The sequence below is a fragment of the Mesoplodon mirus genome, assembly GCF_964341445.2.
Source record: "Mesoplodon mirus genome assembly, chromosome: 10".
NCBI lineage: Eukaryota > Metazoa > Chordata > Mammalia > Artiodactyla > Ziphiidae > Mesoplodon > Mesoplodon mirus.
Genome location: NC_138986.1, coordinates 69,175,490 through 69,197,922, shown reverse-complemented (window position 1 = coordinate 69,197,922; position 22,433 = coordinate 69,175,490). Strand labels below are relative to the sequence as shown.

The window sequence follows — 22,433 nt, the reverse complement described above, 5'->3', positions numbered from 1 at the left end:
GTTTTGTAAATAGGTTCACTTGTACTATTTTTTTAGATTCCACATATAAGGGTATCCATCGATATTTGTCTTTCTCTGACTTACTTTACTCAGTATGACAATCTCTAGGTCCATCCATGTTTTCTTATTGTTGAGTCACAGTTCTTTGTTATATTTTGACACAAGTCCTTTAGCAGATAGGAGTTTTGCAGATATATTCGGTTTACTCCGTGGCTTGTCTTTTTTCTTTACAGTGCCCTTCAGAGAGCAGAAGTTTTAAATTTTAATAAAGTCCAACTTATCATTTTTTTCTTTCATAGATTGTGCTTTTGGTGTTTTATCTAAAAATAATTACCAAACCCAAGGTCATATAGATTTTTCTCCTGTTTTCTCCTAGAAGTTTTATAGTCTTGCATTTTATATTTGGGTCTGTGATACATTTTGAATTAACTTTATAAAAATGTAACCTAATTTATGTTTGATGAATCTGTCTTGGCTCTTAACAGTCATGCTTTTTTTCCTGACCACTCACAAGCCATGTTTTTAATATATTAATTTTGAGACTCTTAGGAATATATCTATTCCTCTAGTCTACAGTTTGCAAAATGTACCTTAAGCCCCATTTTGAAAATTACATCTTCCCATCTATTTCCATTTTCTCCATTGTTTGTTCTACCTTTTCAATTTAAAGCTTATTATCAGAAGCACCATAAGAATAAAGGAATCCTCTTTTTCTCTGTCATCATAAATAATACATAATCAAACCCAAGGAGCAGGTCCTTCTGAAGAAGTTACCCATCTCCACCAATTTGATTACATTCAACCTTTTTGGTGAACTAGGGGTCATCTTGAGTTTTAGCTTTAATAACAGTTTGCATAGGTTCGTACCAGGTGCTGACACTCACGGTGCACGCATCCTTGGTCCTGAGCCTGCTGCTTTTCCTTCTTTTGTATATGTCATTATTGTAAAATCTAAACTCTGAAAGAGCTCCCTATTAACAGTCACACTGAATTCCTTCAGCCGTTTCCCTTCCACTTCTATTTTGGAATAATTTGCAATGGCATAAATTGTATTTTTATCAGCTTGCCAGTTCTTTGTTGAATCCTAAGCCCTATGGTTCTCTCTTTTTTTTGAACCCCTTGGTTTTCAAAGGAAATTTCTAAAGCTTCAGCTTTTCCACAGTACTTATAAATCCTCCAGAGCTTTGTGAGAAAATAAGTCTTTTTTTCAGTAATAAACTTTGCATTTTAAAATGAGCAGGGAAAAAGTGCTGCTAGGTTTACCCGATATTAACATACGTAAAATGTAATTATATTTTAAAGGGAGAAGAGATGGGAGGGGAGAACAAATGGTAACTAATAATTTCCAGGTAAATAGTGTGAGGCCAGATCTGATTACATGCAGCTGAATTTGTTTTCTAATAGTAAATCTCCAGTTCTTTTGCTCATTGATACTTTTCCTATATTTTTCATGTGTGTGTTTATATCTTTACCTGTCTATGTAGAGAATACCAAAAGGGGTGATTTTGAGACCTAGACTTAAATCTGTTGACGGATTTTTTGTGTGTGTTAGGACATGTCTTATAGAAAGTCACTAAAAAGAACACCTTATAGACTATATACATTTAGTACTCTAAGAAATACAGTTTTCTTAACTTGTTTCTATTTGGTTGTCTTTTTTTTTTTTTTTTTTTTTTTTTTTTGCCTTGTCTCTCCCTTTTGCTCTTAACCTTGTTATAAAAAATAAATCAGTGGAGCATTTTAGATTTTATTTTTAAAAATCACTGCTAAATTAGGTTGCCTTGTATTTAGGTTTTACTTGTGTATAACCCTTAGATCATTGAGGATCAGTGACTCTGGATAGAATTAAGCTGATAGAACTTAACTGCAGTAAAATTGTGAAAGTGTTCACTCTCCCATTTCAGGCTGATGCTTTATTTTGCATTTTGTTAACCTTAATAATATTCTACTATTACATAATGAGATATAATATGGTGACCACCAAGATTTTATTTTTACTAAAAATGATTTTAAAACATACACTCATTGGCTTTTCTAAACATCCTAGAAAAATTCATTATTTCTGTTGTAATGAGTGTATTTCATAATGATGTTACATGGATAAAGTTGTCAGAATTTAATTAAATGTAATAGTAATAATTAAATCTTATTTCACATAAATTTTAGGGTTACATATTTACTAGGTCCATCTATATCATGGAACATTTTTTTAATGTTTAAAAATTCTGATTTGTATCAGTCATGTCAAAGAATCAGTTATGATCATAATGTTTCAGACTTAATGACAATGCAAGCAACATGATTTAAGAAATTCTGAAATGTTCAAGTGAAAATTCTATTTCTTGTATATGTAGCTTGTTCTTCCAGGAAAAGGTGAGGTCAGGTGAAGATTAAGACTATCCCTAACTGGTAATTTGAACACTGAAATATAGTTACCTTAGAGCAGTGTTTCTTAATCCTGGCAGTGCTTAAATCGCCTGGAGAGTTTTTAGACATACCAGTGCTGGAGGCCTACCACAGACCAATTAATTTAGAGTCTCTGGGTTTGAGCCCCAGGCATTAGTACTTTTTAGAAGTCAAGATAATTGTACATCCACTGATGTAGAGCTTAAAGTGTTATGTTTTTATTAAATTTCTGAATTTGGATTTTTTTGTCTAACAATGCTGAATTGATTTTTAATGCTTTTTTTTCTTGTGGTAAAAAAACAACATAAAACGTACCATTTAATCATTTCGAAGTGTACAGTTCAGTAGTGCTAAGTATGTTCATAATGTTTTGAAACAGATCTCCAAAACTCTTTTCATCTTGCAAAATTAAGCCCTGTTTTATTTTTTTTATTTTTTTTTTTTTTTGCGGTATGCGGGCCTCTCACTGCTGTGGCCTCCCCCGCTGCGGAGCACAGGCCCCGGACGCGCAGGCCCAGCGGCCATGGCCCACGGGCCCAGCCGCTCCGCGGCACATGGGATCCTCCCAGACCGGGGCACGAACCCGCATCCCCTGCATCGGCAGGCGGACTCTCAACCACTGCGCCACCAGGGAGGCCCTAAGCCCTGTTTTAAACAACAACTCCCCCCTTTCCCCATCCTTCACTCCCAGCCCCTGGTTAATCAACATTCTACTTTTTGTTTCTATGATTTTGACTACTTTAGATGCGTCATATAAGTGGAATCATACTGTATTTACGTTTTTGTGAGTGGCTTATTTCACTTAGCATAATGTCCTCGAGATTCAACTGTGTTGTAGCATGTGACAGGATTTCCTTCTTTTTTAAAGGTGAATAATACTGCATCATATGTATATACCACATTTGTTTATCCATTTATCTATTGATGGACATTGGATTGCTTCTGCCTCTTGGCCCTTGTGAGTAGTGCTGCTATGAACATGGGAGTGCAGATATCTCTCTGAGACCCTCCTTTCACTTCTTTTGTGTACATAATCAGAAGTGGGATAGCTGGACCACATGGTAGTTCTATTTCTAATTTTCTGAGGAACTTGTAGTCTGTTTTCCTTAGAGGTTGCATCCTTTTATAATCCTGTCAATAGTGTACAAAGGTTCCAATTCCTCCACATCCTCACCAACACTTACTTTCTGTTTTTTTGTTTTGTTTTGTTTTTGATAATAGCCATTCTTTTGGCTGTGAAGTGATATCTCGTAGCTTTGGTTTGTATTTCTCTGGTGATTAGTGACGTTGAGCATTTTTTCATATGCTTGTTGGCCATTTGTATATCATCTTCAGAGAAATGTCTATTCAGATCCTTTGCCCATTTTCAATTGGATTATTTGATTTTTGTTGTCGTTGAGTTGTAGGAGTTCTTTATATATTCTGGACATTAAACCCTTATAAGATATATGATGTGCATATATTTTCTCCTATTCTGTAGGTTGCCTTTTCACTCTGTTGCTTCTGTCCTTTGATATGTAAAAGTTAACTTTGATGTAGTCTCATTTGTTTTTTTTGTTGTTGTTGTTTATACCTTCTTATCATATCCAATAAATCATTGTCAAATCCAGTATCTTGATGCTTTTCCCCATTGTTTTCTTCTAGGAATTTTTAGTTTTGGGTCTTATATTTAGGTCTTTAATTCATTTCAGGTTTTGTTTGTTTGTTTGTTTGTTAATTTTATTATTTTTTTTGGCCACACCTTGTGGCATGTGGGATCTTAGTTCCCCGACCAGGGATCGAGCTTGCGCCCCCTGCAGTGGAAGCACGGAGTCTTAACCACTGGACCACCAGGGAAGGCCAAGTTTGTTTTTTTATATGGTGTAAGATAAGGGTCCAGCTTCATTCTCTTGCATGTGGATATCCAGTTTTCCCAACACCATTTGTTGAAAAGACTATCATTTTCCTATTGAGTGGTCTTGGCACCTCGTTGAAGATTATTTGACCATATAGTGAGGGTTTATTTCTGAGTTTTTTCTATTCTGTTGCATCGCCTACATGCCTATCTGTGTGCCAGTTTTGATTAGCTTTGTAGTATATTTGAAGTGAGGAAGTGTGAGACCTCCAACTTTGTTCTTTTTCCAAATTGTTTTGGCTATTTGGGGTCCCTTAAGATTCCATATGAATTTTAGGATAAATTTTTCTATCTCTACAAAATAGCCATTGCAGTTTTGTTGGGATTACATAGAATCTGTAGATTGCTTTGGGTAGTTGGACATCTTAACAGTATTAAGTCTTCCAGTCCATGAACATGGGCATCTTTCCATTTACTTGTGTCTTCTTTAATTTCTTTTAGCAATGTTTTGTAGGTTTTAGTGTACGAGTCTTTCACTCTCTTGGTTAGGTGTATTCCTAGGTACTTTATTCTTTTTGTTGCTATTATAAATGGAATTGTTTTCTGAATTTCGTTTTCAGATTGTTCATTGTTAATGAATAGAAATGCAACTTATTTTTGTGTTTTGATTTTTATGTCCTACAACTTTGCTAAATTCGTTTATTAGTTCTAATAGTGTTTTGTTTTGGGGGTAGAATCTTTAGGGTTTTCTGCCTATAAGGTTATGCCATCTGCAATCAGATGATTTTATTTCTTCCTTTCCCAGTTTGGATGCCTTTTATTTCTTGCCCAATCGATCTTGCTGAATAAATTTTAAGAGAAAATATAAATTGTATTTGTAAAAAGGAATAGGTGATGCAGATTCATGTGGGCCTTGATGGTAATTTTGCAGTTTACCCTTTGAAGTCAAAGGGACACCACTTGGGGGTTTTAACTAGGAGAAGACAGTCCAGCGTGTGCTTTAGGAAAAAGAAAAGGCACCCTGCGTCCTAATGGAGATGTGACGGAAAGAGTAAGAGTGGCTGCAGAAGACCAATGAGTGCAGCAGAGAGGTCTGCTAGATCAGTGATTTGGGCTGGGAGGTGGGGGTGTAGTAGAGTGCAACAGAGTGGTCTGATAGATCAGTGATTCGGGCTGGGAGGTGGGGGTGTAGTAGAGTGCAACAGAGTGGTCTGATAGATCAATGATTCGGGCTGGGAGGTGGGGGTGTAGTAGAGTGCAACAGAGTGGTCTGATAGATCAGTGACTCGGGCTGGGAGGTGGGGGTGTAGTAGAGTGCAACAGAGTGGTCTGATAGATCAGTGATTCGGGCTGGGAGGTGGGGGTGTAGTAGAGTGCAACAGAGTGGTCTGATAGATCAGTGATTCGGGCTGGGAGGTGGGGGTGTAGTAGAGTGCAACAGAGTGGTCTGATAGATCAGTGATTCGGGCTGGGAGGTGGGGGTGAGTGTGGTTGGCGTAGGGATGGAGAAAAATGAATAGGATCGAGTACTTAGGAGTTAGAAGTGACAGGATTATATGGTGGATTGTAGGTTAGGATGAGGAGGAGACAGAAGAGAACAACTTTAATGCCAACTCTTAGTTCTGGGTTGAGATACCACATACTGTGGTATAGAGATTTTTGTATGCAGAGTTTGAGATGCTTGTGAAACAGCTACCCAGAGATACTGCAAGGGGAATTGTGACCAAATCTGAGTGTGGAGATACACACCCAGTAAACAGGTTGACTCCACTCTGGGGGGGAATCCAGGACCTAGTCCTAAGTTTTGGTGCATGGCACATGATCAGTTAATATTTGGGTAAAGATTTATCACAAATATTCAACTTATATATTGTAATATATTTAAAATTATCTTCCATGTTTTTCTTTCTTACTATTATGTAAGTAGCATTTTATGGGAAGAAGGCCATTATTTCTTAATTGAACTGGCTAAATATCATTCATTTACATTGCCATTTTATGTCATCCAGCTCTTGATAGGCTTGAATGTAGTAAACCTGCTTTTTTCCCCCAAGTACATAAATACAGACAAAATAGATTTAAAAGGCTACACAAGTAAAATTCAAGGTATTTTTTCATTTTCTGGGATGGGGATGGGTAAAGCAGGGTAGGGAGTGAAATTTGTGACTAGGTACTCAAGGATAAAGATAACAAAACGTTTCTCATGAGTCTGGTAGTCTTTGATGTGATATTATAACTCTGTAAGGAAAACATGTCCTGGAGTAGAGAGAAATAGAGAAAGATACAGAGGAATTGGGACAAGGAAAACAGTAAAAGAAAAATGGAGAAAAGTGAGGGGAGTGAGTTTCCCTCCCCTGAGGGGGAAGTTCTGAATTGAGTATTGTTGAATGTAATCTAATTTTGATCATTATTATTTTCCTTTAAAAGCTAATGCTACTTCACAGCTCTTTACTGCTATGTAGTGCTGTTCTGATAACTAGTAGACACACTAGTTAAATAAGAATTTTTATTTTTTTCTCATCACACCACTGTGTTAAGGTGGAAGTTGCAAGACCCCATTATTCTGGTCCTGGTTCTGTCATTAACTGGCTTTATGACCCTAGAAAGTCACTTGCCTTCTGTGAGCCTCAGTTTACTCATCTGCCAAATGATGGAGCTGGACAAAATGATCTATAAAGTTCCTTCTGCTCTAATATTCTGTATTTCTTTGAAATCAGTTTTACCCTAAGTGTGGCAAAGGTTTCCCATTGTTTAAAAACACACACACACAAGTATGTTTTTGGAATGTATAATAATAGCATATATTCTGCTATACTTGTTAGTACAGAAATTATTTTGTATAATTGTTCTAACTATGCATGCTGCTCTTTGAGATTTTAGGGGCTATTTGAAATTCTTCCTATTAAGATTGTCATTAGTTTTGTTAAAAAACTTGCCACCTTTAAATAATGTCTTTGCCATGATCTTCAGAGTTTGTTGATTATGAGTTTTTGTGGGAGTATTTGAAATAATTCCCAGACTTTTTATTGCTAGAGTTTCCTGGAAACTCAAGCTGTATTTTAAGGTCTGTGACTTATAGCCGGAATAACTTTATTTTAACTCTCTTTCCTTAAGGTTGTCATTGAAAATCTTTACAGATTTTACTTTGGCCATTGAACTAAACTGTGAAAAGATATTTGCCATATAACTGTCTTAACCAGGATCGTGTCATATTAAAAAAAGAAAAGTAATGCCCTGTATATGTCAGCCATATCATCAGAGGCACCAGAGGGTTATGCAGATAGTGTTATTTATCTGTGTTCAGTCTTTATACTTTTTGGTTTAGTTTAATGTGTAAAGAATAGAGGGTAGCAGATACAAAGGTCTGGACTTCAAGAAAAGGATGGAATTTGTGATCCTATGTTAAATTGCTTACATGCTCATGGTTTTAATACTGAGGAGCCATAATCATACTGTTTTATAGAAGAGTATTTTCATAGTGGAGTACAGTTAGATCTAAAAAATAAAGGTACTAGAGGGTAGCAAAGGATATTTAAAGAAGGGAAGAACATCTCTTATTTTCCATCTTCTAACCCACAAGTTACTCACTAGACATGTCTTCCAGTCTGTTCACAAGTGAGAAATTGTGTATTTTATAGTATTTATAGGGCATTTAAAACTTTATTACTGAAAGCCTTCCAGAGGTTTCCAGCTAGCCATCACCAAGTAAATTTTTAAACACGATTTTCATCCTGGTAAAGAAAACTTAGGGAAAAGTTTAAATTTGCATTTGTTAAAATTTTAAATCTCCTTCACCAAAAAAAAGTTAAATTTTTATTTGTAGTTGATCAAACAAGCACTAGGAAATTTAAGATTTCAGCAGACCAGAAATTTATTATGCATTAGTGGGTCTTAAGCAAGTGTTGAGGTTTGTTGATTGGTATTTTAAAAACCCACAGAACTTTCAGCAGACTACCCCCACCCCCTTATTTATTTTTCCGTAGATGTTTAAATTTTTTCTACAGCACTCATTAAGGCAAGATAGACTTCACCTTTGTAAAATGAAAAATACAATAACAGTATTGAACACAATATTAGCTGAATTTCATCTTCTTGAATATCCAAACATCCTTTTGTGGTTTCCCATATAAAGTGTGTAATGTCCTAACTCTGCAAATTTCTAGAAATGCTAACGCCTGGTATTCAAGAATAAATGCTGTGGGGAAAAGAATTTAGTATAATTTAATAACACTGGGTTTCAGAATTCAATGTAAAATTATTTTTATAATCAGGAATTTAACTCACCTCATTGTAAATGGTACTTTCAGGGGCAAAAATATTTAATGCAGCTCTAAAAAGTTAGCAGCATAACTCCTTCTGCTTATAAGGTCAAGTATTTTGTGATAGCCTGAGAGCAATAGGAAACTGCAACAACAACAAAAAAGAGTTTTAGTTTCTGTGCTTTAAAAAAATATTCTTTGTAAGTATTTGTATTGCAAATGAACTTACCAAATGTTAATAATCTATTATGTCTTGTTTTTTAAAGTGAATGAATTTTTAGCTTTTGAGGGTCCCATCTTGTTGGATATGAGAATTAAACATCTAATCAAAACAGATCAGTTAAGTCAAGCAACTGCTCTAGCAAAGCTGTGTTCTGACCATCCAGAGATTGGTACAAAAGGTAGTTTTAAGCAAACTTACCTTGTCTGTCTTTGTACATCATCACCAAATGAAAAGTTAATCGAAGAGGTGAGTATGTTTTCTTTTGTTAGTAATTATTTTTTAAAGTGAAGAAAATAAGTTTTAATTAGATTAGAATGTCTTTGACTTCCATTTCTCTTAGTGAAAAGCCATTGTTGTCAGTCTTAAATCTGGGGTGTGCTCTTAGATAGTGATTCTAAGCAGCTTTCAGAGTTACACATAAACGTTTCACCTGGCTTCTATTTTAAATAATATGGCTCTTTTAACTGCCTTGGCTAAATTATGGGAAAGATGGTGGTAGCTTAATTTAGTTAGGATGTTTATATTTGTTAGTGTTTGGGCCTTAATTTCAGTTTTACCTGACTTCAAGATACTTGGAGATTTTTTTCTAACTGGCTAATTTAAGTAACTTAAAAAATTTATATGACTTCCCACTAGGAATACTTTCTCTCTCTCTCTCTCTCTCTCTATATATATATATATATATATTTGTATATATATCTTTCTCTCTTTATTTATCTATATATAAATATTTTATTTGCATATTTAATGTAAAACTTTTTCTTTGTAAGACAGGTGATTCTGGTTTTTTTTTTTTTTTTTTTACTTCTAGTTGGCATAAAGCATAGTATTCATGTATTTGTGTATTTTATACTACAGAATTCAAAAAGTAGAATCATGATCCAAATGGGAATTTTGCAGTTGGAGGACTCATAATTCCAAAATGAAGTTGGAGACAGGGTAGGAGAATTGAAAGTTGTTGATCAAAAAACAGGGAATAGGGCTTCCCTGGTGGCGCAGTGGTTGAGAGTCCGCCTGCCGATGCAGGGGACACAGGTTCGTGCCCCAGTCCGGGAGGATCCTACATGCCGTGGAGCGGCTGGGCCCGTGAGCCATGGCTGCTGAGCCTGTGCGTCTGGAGCCTGTGCTCCACAACGGGAGAGGCCACAACAGTGAGAGGCCCGTGTACCGCAAAAAAAAAAAAAAAGGGGGGGGGCTTCCCTGGTGGCGCAGTGGTTGGGAGTCCGCCTGCCGATGCAGGGAACACGGGTTCGTGCCCTGGTCCGGGAGGATCCCGCATGCCGCAGAGCGGCTGGGCCCGGGAGCCATGGCTGCTGAGCCTGCGCGTCCGGAGCCTGTGCTCCGCAACAGGAGAGGCCACAACAGTGAGAGGCCCGCGTACAGCAAAAAAAAAAAAAAAAAAAACGGAATATGTATATAAAGAGTATAGATAAAACTATAATACATTGGAGAGTGTTGTGTGAACATTTAATGTATATATGTCTTATATCTCTAATATACGTATCTTTCGACTGCAGAGCAATAGAGAATGGAGAACAAAGGGATTGTGGGACAGATTTTAGGATATACAAAGGGAAGAGCTGAGATAAACAACAGAGAAGACAGTTAACAGAGCATGCATGATCCCCTGAGTAGTCAGAGATTGTAATCAGAGTCCAGAAGAAGGATAACCTCGGACAGAAAGCTAAATGCCCAGATGAGGTTAGAGGTTGTAATTATAATGGTGATTGACTTTTCTGGAGAAGAGAAAACAAAGAGGAAGATGATAGCCTTGGACTGAGATTAGAAATAAGGCTGTTGTGTATGTTGAGGATAATGAGGATCCTGGGAGAGTGATGCCAGGTAATCTCTAGGCCGGGTGGGGTAGAGCGAGGGCTCTAGCTCAGGGGAGCTATCATTAGTTTAGACCTTAGCTGTTAGTTTCTTTAATATTTCTCTTTTGACTCAGGTAATGGCTTTTTAATCACTGTATAACAGGAGCTAAAGAGAAGGTAGAAATGTTCTTATTATTCAGGATAACTTTGTAGACAAGTTCATTGGCAGCTGTATCAAGTTTCTTGGGATAACAGCCTTTGAAATGTGTGTAACATTGTTTTTTAGTCTTTAAATAAATTAGTTTTTGGGATGCTGCATTTTAGATATTTTTCACCTCCACTAACGTTTTCATTATCAGTTCAGTCCCAGCCCTTAAGTCAATCTGTCCATCCGTCCATCCTTCCTTCAGCAGATTTTATTAAGTAAGAGGTGTGTGCTGTCTAAACACTGAGGGGATTTAAAAGTAAGGCATAGGTCCTACCCTAAAGAAGCATACCTTCTAGTAGGAATCTATCTAAAGACAGGGTGGTTAGGTTAACTTTGAAAGTCCTGTTTGAAGTTGAAGACTATGAATTTGTAATCTCCAGGAAAAATCTCTATTTCTAGCTGTCTTGAATAATCAAAAAATCCTGCAGTACTGAACCTAAATTCCCTTTTGGTCTAATTATCCAGAGTTAAGTATCAGCAGCCCAGCCTGCTCTGGGAGAGCCTCAGAAAAATTCTCTCTGAAGACCCTGGGTATCTCTGATGTCATATGAAATTATTTTTTTCTTCTCTTGTTAAGCAGGTGGAATTAAGATATTTCATGTTCTTTAAGCAGAGTTCGCTAAAGTCTCTTTCCCACCCCAGGAGCAAAACTAGATCACACAGTGTAGAATGGGACGGGATATGTGTAAGTCTACACGTTCCTTGTGAAAAATCCCTTTTTGCTTAGAGATTGTTTGATTACTCTTTTATGTTTCTATTACAAACATATAGAAACTGGTTCTTCATTGTTCCAAGGGGAGTGAGTTCTCTCATTATTTCTGCCCCAAGGAAAGGTAATCACTTTGGAACAATTGCCCAGACATTGCCCCCTTCAGAAGAGGTATGCTACATGACCCACTTCAAACATTCACTTTACCTGTCTGGTTCTTGTAAACATTTGAGGTTTTTACCCATTCCTTAGAGTAGGCAGGAATAGATATTGGAAAGAGTCAACCATGGTCTGGATCTATAGTCCTTTTGGGGAAATCCTTGTCCAAGTGAGCCAGTAGACAAGGGATTGGCTATTTCTCAGGCCCCTTTCAGTGTGATAGAGGTAGCAGAGGAATGGGCCTGAGATGAATGTTTATCTGGCTTCTCTAGAAGGAATGACCTTTGGCCTGGATTCTTGGTGTAGGTGTAAAAATGAAGTTAGCATTGTTTATTTTATATCCAGTATTTCTATTGGTTTTGTCATCAAAATAAACATAGATGTTAAAAATGTAAAATCTTCTACCTTGTGTCTCTCTAACCATTATTTCCCCATTTAATACTCCTCTGACTAATCATTAAGTGTGAAATTTGATATTTCTGATATTTTTACATATATACACACACACTTTAAACGTACTTACACATACCCTGGCTGCTGGTCGCTTTTCCTCCTCTTAGTTTGGACATCTTTCCATATCATTTCTTATAGATCAACCTCATTCTTTCTCATGGCTGCATAATTCCATAGTATAGATTTGTAGTAATATCTTAGCCAAACTAGGGGATATTTAAATTGTTGCCTTGTCCATACATCCTTTCATTCTTCTTGGGGGGTATACTGGTAGGGTAAATTTCTGTAAGTGGAATTTCTGGATCAAAGAACCTACACATCTTAAATTAATAAATAGGGCCATACTACCATCCAAAAAAAGATTATGCCAGTGTATACTCCCATAAACAGTATATGAAGTTTTTTTCTTTCCTAACACTATAGATTATTCCTCTTTTAAATCTAGCCTAAGATTTTTTTTTTTTTTTTTGCGGTACGCGGGCCTCCCACCGTTGTGGCCTTTCCTGTTGCAGAGCACAGGCTCCGGACGCGCAGGCTCAGCAGCCATGGCTCACGGGCCCAGCTGCTCCGCGGCATGTGGGATCTTCCCGGACCGGGGCACGAACCCGTGTCCCCTGCATCGGCAGGCGGACTCCCAACCACTTCGCCACCAGGGAAGCCCCTAGCCTAAGATTTTGCCACCCTGAGAGTATAAAAAAAAACAAGCAAACAGTAGCTAATTATTTTAATGTGACACGTTTACCATTTAAGTCCCTTTCTAGATGGAAAGCAATTTCATTTTGATAAGCAAAAGACTGTTCCTAAAATATGTTAAAGCCAATGCATTTTAAAAGTACACTTGGTAAATGTATGTAAAATACTGATGAAGTGTTCTGTATTTTTTGAATATCTTGCAGAAAGAGCCATATTAAAACATGGAAGTCATTATTCACATTTTTGAAATGATTTTTATGCTTTACAAAGAGATTTAGCATAGTATATCTTTAACAAACAGATCATTTTAATTGGCTTTAAAATTTTTATTCATATTTCTAAATTTTCTGGTATTAGATTTTTACTCATTTTTCAGAGCAATACAAAATAGCTATCTGTAATGTATAAATAGTTCTTATATAGGTAATATATTGGTAATCCTTACTTTATGCTGCCTTGGATTATAAAAAATAATTCTTGCTCATTGATGGCTAAATTTGACCTGTATTTCACTTGCACAGTTTTAATTAAGCCATTTATTAGTTTAGGTTTCATTTTCTCTTTAGTGTCCTATTTTTTTCAAGTGGGCCATCTAGTGGCAAATCGGGAATGAAGGCTATCAAATAATAGCACATAGTAAAATTGTTTCCTTAGTATACTTATAAAAAGTGAGGTTTTCTGTGTTATTGAATATAGCAGATGTTTCAGTTGGTATGTTGTATATATGTGGATAAATTTATAAAGGCTACCTTACATAGATACAAATATATATTTTTAATTATTAAGTATAAGCTAATGTAGGTAATATCATTGGGAAAATAAATTTCTTTCCTTATATATAATGTACACATTTTGCATTATATGAGAATTCAGTAAGAATGGCTTAGGTTTTAGAAGAACAACAAAAAAATACTTGATTCAAAATAAATCAGACTTTCAAGATGTAAGAATTTTTGTTAAACCTGAACATGTAAAATCAATATTTAGCAGGAAAGACCCTCAATATGCTTGTGCATGTAGAATTCTAGAAAGAGCACAGACTTTGAAGCGAGACCTGAGTTGAAATTTTGACTCTGCTAATTAAGCATGTAACTTTGAGCAAGTAACTTAACCTTCCTGAGCCTTATCTCTAAAAAGAAACAGTATTTACCAGGCAAGCTATCATGTTGATTAACAGTGTATTTCTGAAGAAGCTGGCACAAATAAATGAATAATAATAGTAGCTGCTGTTTACTGTGTTTATTGACATCTTATGTATAAAATGTTAATGATACCTACCTAGTAGAAAAGTTATTAAATAATAATTACATACATATATAAAATGTCTAACAATGCATTTAACTTATTGTAGATATTTGAAAATATTAATTGTATAAATACATGTTGTTCAGCCCTTTTTGTGTTTGTTTACATAGGGTCACTTAGAGATAAAGATTTGTAAGAAAGAGGCAGACAGAGGAGTAGTGGAAAGAGTACTGTGCCAGGGAGTTCCAGGACTTCGGTTTCAGTCGTAACTCTGACACTAACTTCATACTTCCTTTAAGAAATCATTGTTAAACACACAGACTCGGTGTTGGGTCTTTTCTTATCTTAGTGTTTTCTAGCTCAGTGTAATGTATAAAATGGAACCTCTGAATCTATCCCCATGCAATCTTCATCCTCATTATCAAAGATGAACCTCAAGATTACCCTCATTCCCATTCAGACACTTGTTTAATCCTAAACATGTTACATTTTACACATACACGCACACACTCTTCCCGTACTCAAAAAGTAATGAGGAGACATAGAAGGTCAACAGGGAGGTGTATAGTTACCTCTGTGGTACATGGGTGCTAGTGGTCTGTATTAATCTTCAATTATTTTTGCCATTTGTCAGTTGTACCATGTTGGAATTAATCTTTCTAATTCTGTGGAACACCAGTGATTTGTGACTGTATGCTGTTTGTCAGATCCTTATCTTACAGCAAATACTTGTAGAGATCATAGGTAAATTCTGTTTGTTTTATGTAATAAATCATTGTAATGAGGTTATAAATTTTAATTTAAAGAAATAAGCATTAGATGTAAGTGCATAATTAAATGAAGCAAGTTGCCTTCATCTAGGTTATACTTATGCATGCATGACTGTTGACAAGCTTTGAGATGGAATGAATTTATATGAAAAGAAAAATAATGGAGATTTATAGAAAACTGAGGTGAGCTTCATTTAAAAGTGGTATAGCTACATAAAATGTTTCATACTATACTTTTTTCCCTCCAATAAATAGACACTTTGTTTTTTTCGTCTATATCCAGTAGACATTTCTGTCTTTTTGCTGATTCTAATGCTTTTTAAATTACTGGTTAAAGGGGAAGAAATACAAGTAGCAGCTTTTCTTTTTCAGTATTATAAACCTGATTTAATGGGTAGAGGTTGCTTATAATTAGCATTAGTTATTTACATGTAAATGAATGCTTATAAAGGTCTTGAAAATCGTTGGTTCTCTGACTTGAAGAAAGATTATTTCTTTAAACTGCAGCCTAGTCATGACAAACTCTGAATTGATAATGTATGAGTTAATGAGGTTTTACTGATGAAAATGATCTGTAAATATCTAATAAAAATTGTAAAGTATATTACTATATATTTTAACATAAAACCACTTTATGGCATATTTCTATATCCTTTCCCTGTAGATTTCAGAAGTTGATTGCAAAGATGCCCTAGAAATGATCTGTAACTTAGAATCTGAGGGTGATGAAAAAAATGCTCTTGTCTTATGTACTGCATTTTTATCACGTCAGCTTCAACAAGGAGATATGTACTGTGCTTGGTGAGTTGATTTTATTTTGAAAGGATAAGTTTGTTCAATAAGATTACAGGATAGGTTGTGCAGATAGCTTAAGAACATATTTTTTAAAATCTTTTTAGTGTTACAAAGACAAAAAGCTTATTTTCAGATATTATATGCTGTGCAAACTGATTATCAAGTAGTTCATATTATAACTTTAAAAACTTTATATTAAGGACCACACAACTCCTTAGTATACCAGCAGTGATCATATAATGATCAATTATGATTAATTTTTAAATGTTGGAAGATGAAAGAAGGGCTTATGTCTAATGCCACAATAAAAATTTTTTCAGATATGTAATCAACCTCTGATTTAATGTGTATATTTTTGCTCTGCATATTGCAGACTTTTTTTTTACTACATAACTAGCTGCTAGTCATTTATGTATAGAAATATAGTTCATTTCTGTGAGGTGTCATTCTACTTCACTAACTTCATGGTACATTTCCTAGTGGGCAAACCTGTTATATATAATCCTTTGGGAGGATACAGCTAACAGAGATGATGACTTCAGTTAACTCAAAAAACTTAAGATCAACTGTCTTAAGTTAGTGTTAGCTAAAACTGACAATTTATCTGGTCAGTCGACAGCATTATTAGTCTTCAGTGTTGTGTCGGTATTGTGGAAAAAACAAAAGAAAATTTAGTTTACAACGTTCTGATATTCAAGGATATTTACCAAGTGACACGTCATATAAGTGAATATAGAACAGGCAAGCTAAATAAATGGTTGTATAATCAAAAAGACTAAAGTTCATAATTATTAAGGTTTTCTGAACAGTTGAGCTCAGTTATGAAGGAAAAATTGTATATGCAATACAGAGAGGACTGATATAAAAGGCAGGTAGAAGGATTCTGAAGGGAGAATAAATAACATGTATTTATAGAGGACAAATAGGTTTTCTATATAACAAATATTAGTGATGACTAAGAAATTAATGTGTTATATTGGTTTACAAAAGGCATCAAAGTCTGGGTTTTATATGAAAAGCGGAAGCAGTCTATTAAAAGCCCTTAATAGAAGGAGGCAGAATAGAAGTTTATGTTCAAGAAACACTGTTTAAGACTAACAGTTGAGAATGGATTGGAGCCTGAACAGTGAGGGCGAGTTGGGGGTAGGAAGTGGCAGTACAGGGAATTGAGTTGAGATAGGAAAATCAACTAGAAAGCCAATAAATAGTCCAGCTGGGAAGTTACGAAGGTTTCCTGTGGATGTGGGGTGGGGTGAGAGAAATGTTGAAGATAACGGTCTTGAGGATAGTAAAAAGCAGAGGCTGATAGATAGGATCAGTGATAATGATGCATTAAATTAGAAGGACGGGGGCTTCCCTGGTGGCACAGTGGTTGAGAGTCCGCCTGCCGATGCAGGGGACACGGGTTTGTGCCCCTGTCCAGGAAGATCTCGCATGCTGCGGAGCGGCTGGGCCCGTGAGCCATGGCCGCTGAGCCTGCGCGTCCGGAGCCTGTGCTCCGCAACGGGAGAGGCCACAGCAGTGAGAGGCCCGCATACCGCAAAAAAAAAAAAAAAATTAGAAGAACGGTGAACTGGAAAGAATGTTAATCATCTTTTTCATATATTAAGTTTTAGGTTTCAAAAGAGATCAAAGTGGGGAAGTCTTATAAAGAACTAGAGAGGTGAAAGTGGTCAAGACTGGAGAGACAGATTTTGAAGTCCTCAATATGAAGGTTAAAATCCAGTAACTGAGCAAGTTATTCAAGTGGATGGTGCAAAGGGCACAGTTTCTAGGAGTGGAATCTGAGGAACTAATAGGAAAGGCCTGTATGGAGGAGAATACTTGAGGGGGGAAGTTGAAGCAAGGAAGAAGATTTTTGTGGAAGTTAACTGTGGAGGACAGAAGAGAAATAGGACAATAGGTAAAAGGGAGGAAAATTAATCAGTTCAGTAGGATTACTTTGTAAGAAAATACAGTGTAATTGCATTTGAAATAAATTTCAAAGTTTATTTTTCGAAGTTTCTTTTATTTTTTCACTGCTGTGGCACAGATTAGTTATTTTCTTCTGGGTTCTGTGTCATCCTTGATTCTTAACATTATCTAATAACTTAAATTTAAGTTAGAATATAAAAATTAAATGCTTTTTAAAAATTATTATGCCATTGAAGCTTTTTATATATACACACACACATTTTGCACTTTCTTATTACTTTAAAGTTCAGATGTGGCCCAAAGTTACCATTTGTATAACTTGTTAACAGGTGCTTTCCTAGTAAAAGGTAGTGAGTGCTTCTCTGAGATTCAGAAATCTTAATCAGTAAAAAGGTAAGTCATATCTTGATTTTTATTTAATAAGTCTTTAGAAATTTGAGATTTTTTTCTTTTAAACCTCATTCCACATATAGAATTGGAATCTATAATCAGTTTTAATTTCACATGTAATTACTAGCCTGACATGTTCATGATTTTACATTATAGCTCCAGCTTACTTTTTTACTTTTTTTTTTTTTTTTTAAGGGAACTCACTCTCTTTTGGAGTAAATTACAGCAAAGAGTAGAACCGTCTATACAAGTGTACCTAGAAAGATGTCGTCAACTTTCTTTGTTAACCAAGACAGTATATCACATTTTCTTCCTGATTAAAGTTATTAATTCAGAGGTAAGAATGATCAAGGTATCTTATCTTAATTTCAAATATATAAATTACCTTTAATAAAAGACTTTATTATTTTGGCACCTCTTCCAGTGATTTTTGTTTATTTCATTTAGTGCTTTGAACATTGATTTTCTTATTAGTCCTTGATGATACTTGATACAGAGAAACTTAAAACTGCAAATGAGAGCCAGGGGCTTGCTCTTAGCCTGAAGAAAAGCAAAATACATAATACTTGCATTTTATCATTCCACAATTTTTACTGCTAGGTGTTATACTATTTTTGATAATTTGGCTCTATAGAAATTTAGAAAGTGTAAAGAGAAATATAGAGATAGCTTCCTTTGCTAGCAGTCTGGCAGATTATGGTATCTAAAAATCCTTCTTCTACAAAAGACCCAAAAATGCTTGATAAAATAAAGTAAACATTGTTCTTAATGTATAGCAGCTGAGATTGCAAGAATATTGGGGAAATCCCTAGGCTCAAAAAGAAGAGAAACCTAAAAACTGGAGTAGAAATTTGAGCTGATGCTAGGGTTCTCCTACCCTGGTGAGGATTGGGGTATGTTACTAAGGGGTTTGAGTTTTTATGTCCACACAGGGATAAGACAAGAGATGGGATCTTGGGCCCTTTCAAGTTGGGGATTTACAACTGAGTTCCGTGTTCCCCTTCTTCCCTCCACCAACTTTTGAAGTACTATGATTTCATTGAAAAGTGGACTAGAAAAATACTATACTGTGTAACCCAGGTGATGATAGGAACCATGTGCATGTCCGACTGGACTCTGAGTCAGAGGAGGAAAATGTTTTCCCTAATAAATTGTAACCATAGGTCTGCCCTCACACGATTTGGGGTCCACATTTACCCTGCCGTATAACCAGGAGTCCCCACACCAAGTGAGTGTCAGAGAGGAAGACCTTTTCCTCTCCCTTTTCTTCTTAGTTATGTTGGCTGGTCTAAGAATTAAACTGACACAGGACAGATTAACAAGAGAAGATCAGGCAAAAGCTTAATAACATGTATACATGGGAGAGACCCAGGAAAACTGAGTAACTCGTCAAAATGGCCAAAACTCTCACCTTAAATACCATCTTCAGCTAAAGACGAGGATGTTGGGCATAGTGGTTTAGGACTTCAGAGGGGAGGAAGGCAATTCACATGAAGATGGAAAAGCAATGTTTGGTAAACCAGTGGTGTGCTGGGCCATACAGAGACTATCGGACACAGTGGACTCTGATCTCCAGGCCCTGCAGTTTCTCCCCAACACCCCTAGCCCATATTCTTTGCAGAGATCTCTGGTGACAGCTCTATTCCAGGAACAAGCCCTCTGCCTAAATTCTTTTAGGCAGTAACAGGGGTGGCGGGTAACAGGAAGAACTTCCTTAGTCTTCTGTTTCTTAAAAGTAATCAGCTTAACATAATCCTCATGTCAAAGAGACACATTTGGTGCTGACAGATTTTGCTCCCTTACGTAAGTAGTATTTAAGAAGGTAAGGATGGAGTCCTGGGCTGGTAATGCCTGGGATCCCTGGCAGAAGCAAATGAAGAACTGCTTTGGAGGGACTTACCTTCAGTACAGGATTCTTAGATAAAACCCTTCTTAAGGTGGGTTCACCATCAAGATTTACAAAACATAGAACAGTCTGCCATGAGGGAATTTTAGCAGAGAGAACTAACAATAGGGTTAAACATGCCAGGATAAAAACGATAAATTACATATATTTAAAGACATAAATAAGTTAACCATCAAGCTCTATTAAACATATGAAACAATCTGACATGAATGAGTTTCAGTAGACAGAAAGAATGATAGAATTATTTGCCTAATACTTTAAATAATACAGTTACCAGATAAATTATAAAATACATATATTAAGATATAAAATAAGGAAGTATGAGAAAGAGATGTCCTATAAAAATGATCAAGCAGATTTTAAAAAGAGTCAAAAACTTTTAGAAATACAAAAACATAGTCATAAAAATGAAAACACTTAATAGATGGATTAAACAGTAGATTAGACACAATTCAAAAGGGAAGTGATGAGCAGAGATTGCGTGTTTCCATTTATCTATTAGCAAAAATCAGAATCCAACTTTTACAAAATTAATTTTTCTTATAGTAACCCTTGTAGGATGCACTTGGTTTCCCCTTTATTTTTTTTTATTTTTTTTTTTTGCTGTACGCGGGCCTCTCACTGCTGTGGCCTCTCCCGTTGCGGAGCACAGGCTCCGGACACACAGGCTCCGCGGCCATGGCTCGCGGGCCCAGCCGCTCCGCGGCATGTGGGATCTTCCGGGATCGGGGCAGGAACCCGTGTCCCCTGCATCGGCAGGCGGACTCTCAACCACTGCGCCACCAGGGAAGCCCTGGTTTCCCCTTTAAATGTACACGGAAGTCACTTTCCAAAGTTGCTAGCACTGCATGGAATGGTATGCCAGACGGGTCTTAGGAATTCTTGAAAACTGGGATGTAACATGACAAGAAGTATTTTTAATTAATGTATAATTTTGTTTTTGAAAGTAGAAACCAAAAGACATTCTTATTCTTTTTTTTTTTTTTTTTTTTTTTTTTTGTTGTTGTTGTTGTACGCGGGCCTCTCACTGCTGTGGCCTCTCCCGTTGCGGAGCACAGGCTCCGGACACACAGGCTCCGCGGCCATGGCTCGCGGGCCCAGCTGCTCCGCGGCATGTGGGATCTTCCGGGATCGGGGCACGAACCCGTGTCCCCTGCATCGGCAGGCGGACTCCCAACCACTGCGCCACCAGGGAAGCCCTGGTTTCCCCTTTAAATGTACACGGAAGTCACTTTCCAAAGTTGCTAGCACTGCATGGAATGGTATGCCAGACGGGTCTTAGGAATTCTTGAAAACTGGGATGTAACATGACAAGGAGTATTTTTAATTAATGTATAATTTTGTTTTTGAAAGTAGAAACCAAAAGACATTCTTATTCTTTTTAAAAAATATCTTTTAAGATCTATAGCTTGTCAGTAAATCTAATATGTATCTTTGCTATTTTTCTCCTGAAATAATTTCTCTTCATTTTCAGGAGTAAAGAACAGGAATGAGTCCTTCTGCTTTCCAGTTTTTCTTTATCAACCTTGTTAACTCATCCTGCTTTTTCATTTTATATGTCGTAGTACTGCAGTTAAAAAATAAACTTAACAATCAGTTTCTTAGAAAATTACTATGTAATTTTAAAATATAGGTTGTGCCACTACTTTATATCTAACTTAAAGAGCAGCATGGCAAAGTAGATGGAACTTGAAACTAGAAGCCAGACAAACTGGGTATAAATCTTGACTTGTTGTTGACCACCTGGTAACCTTAACTACTTTGGATTTCATTTCTTAATCAGTGGAATTAAGGAGGTTAGGTAAAAGGGACTCTCCTCCCTCAACCTTACATCCTGCTCACAAGGACACCTTGTTGGAGAGGGGGGAAAAATCTTGGACAAGAGCTACACTGTTCATTATGGTAGCCATCAGACACTTATGGCTAGTTAATCTAAGTAAAATATAAAATTCCGTTCTTCAGTTACAGTAGCCACATTGTAGGTGCTCAGTAGCTCCGTGTGACTAGTGGCTACCGTATTGAGCAGCACAGATAAAGAACATGTCCACCGCTGCAGACAGTTCTGTTGAGTAGTGCTTTTCTAGAGAGACTCTGGGCTCCGAAGTAAAGCACATAAAGAAGCACTTAAAGCGTTAATAGCTTGGGAAAGTTGTCCAGGGGGAGCAGGATAGTGTGCAGTGTGGTAACTGCTCTGCCCCAAAACCTTGTTGCCCATTGCATAAAATGCCTCCCTTTGTTTTTGTTTTCTGAAATCTGATCAAACAGAGGTTTTATCTTAAAAGTGGAATCATAGGTGATTATTGTTTTAGGACTATGAAAGAGACCTTAAAGTTATGTTGTAGTGACTGCGTTCTAGTGTAACTCCTCATTTTTTTACATGATGAAAGCCTCAAGGTTGATGATTTGGGTTAACTGGTGCCCCCCCTTTTTCTCCCCAAAACTCCAGGAGTTGTTGAAAATTATTGCCCAGCTGCTCACATATTACCTAAAATATTTGTTTCCTTCTTAAACTCTATTTGAGATCTGCAAAGGAAATGGAGCAGATAGCTTGCTTCATCATTTTATTTATGCTTTTTCCTAGACCCCTGAAGTCAGAGAGCTGAAAAATATAGCCCCGCCCTTAAGGATCTCATATCTGTTGATGGAGACACACTA

At 36.5% G+C, this 22,433-nt stretch overlaps 1 protein-coding gene across 3 annotated transcripts in view; it reads left to right on the top strand.

Moving 5' to 3' along the window:
- ZNF292 (zinc finger protein 292) overlaps positions 1 to 22,433 on the top strand; it is an 87,726-nt gene that overhangs the window by 54,336 nt on the left and 10,957 nt on the right. For 2 of the 3 annotated variants that reach the window (XM_082633558.1, XM_082633559.1), the window contains 3 exons: positions 8,766 to 8,968; positions 15,438 to 15,574; positions 18,068 to 18,209. In XM_082633558.1, coding sequence (XP_082489684.1) covers positions 8,766 to 8,968; positions 15,438 to 15,574; positions 18,068 to 18,209 — 482 coding nt within the window. Of the gene's footprint in view, positions 1 to 8,765; positions 8,969 to 14,896; positions 14,957 to 15,437; positions 15,575 to 18,067; positions 18,210 to 22,433 lie in introns of those variants that run through there. The other variant, XM_082633560.1, reaches the window with a different exon arrangement.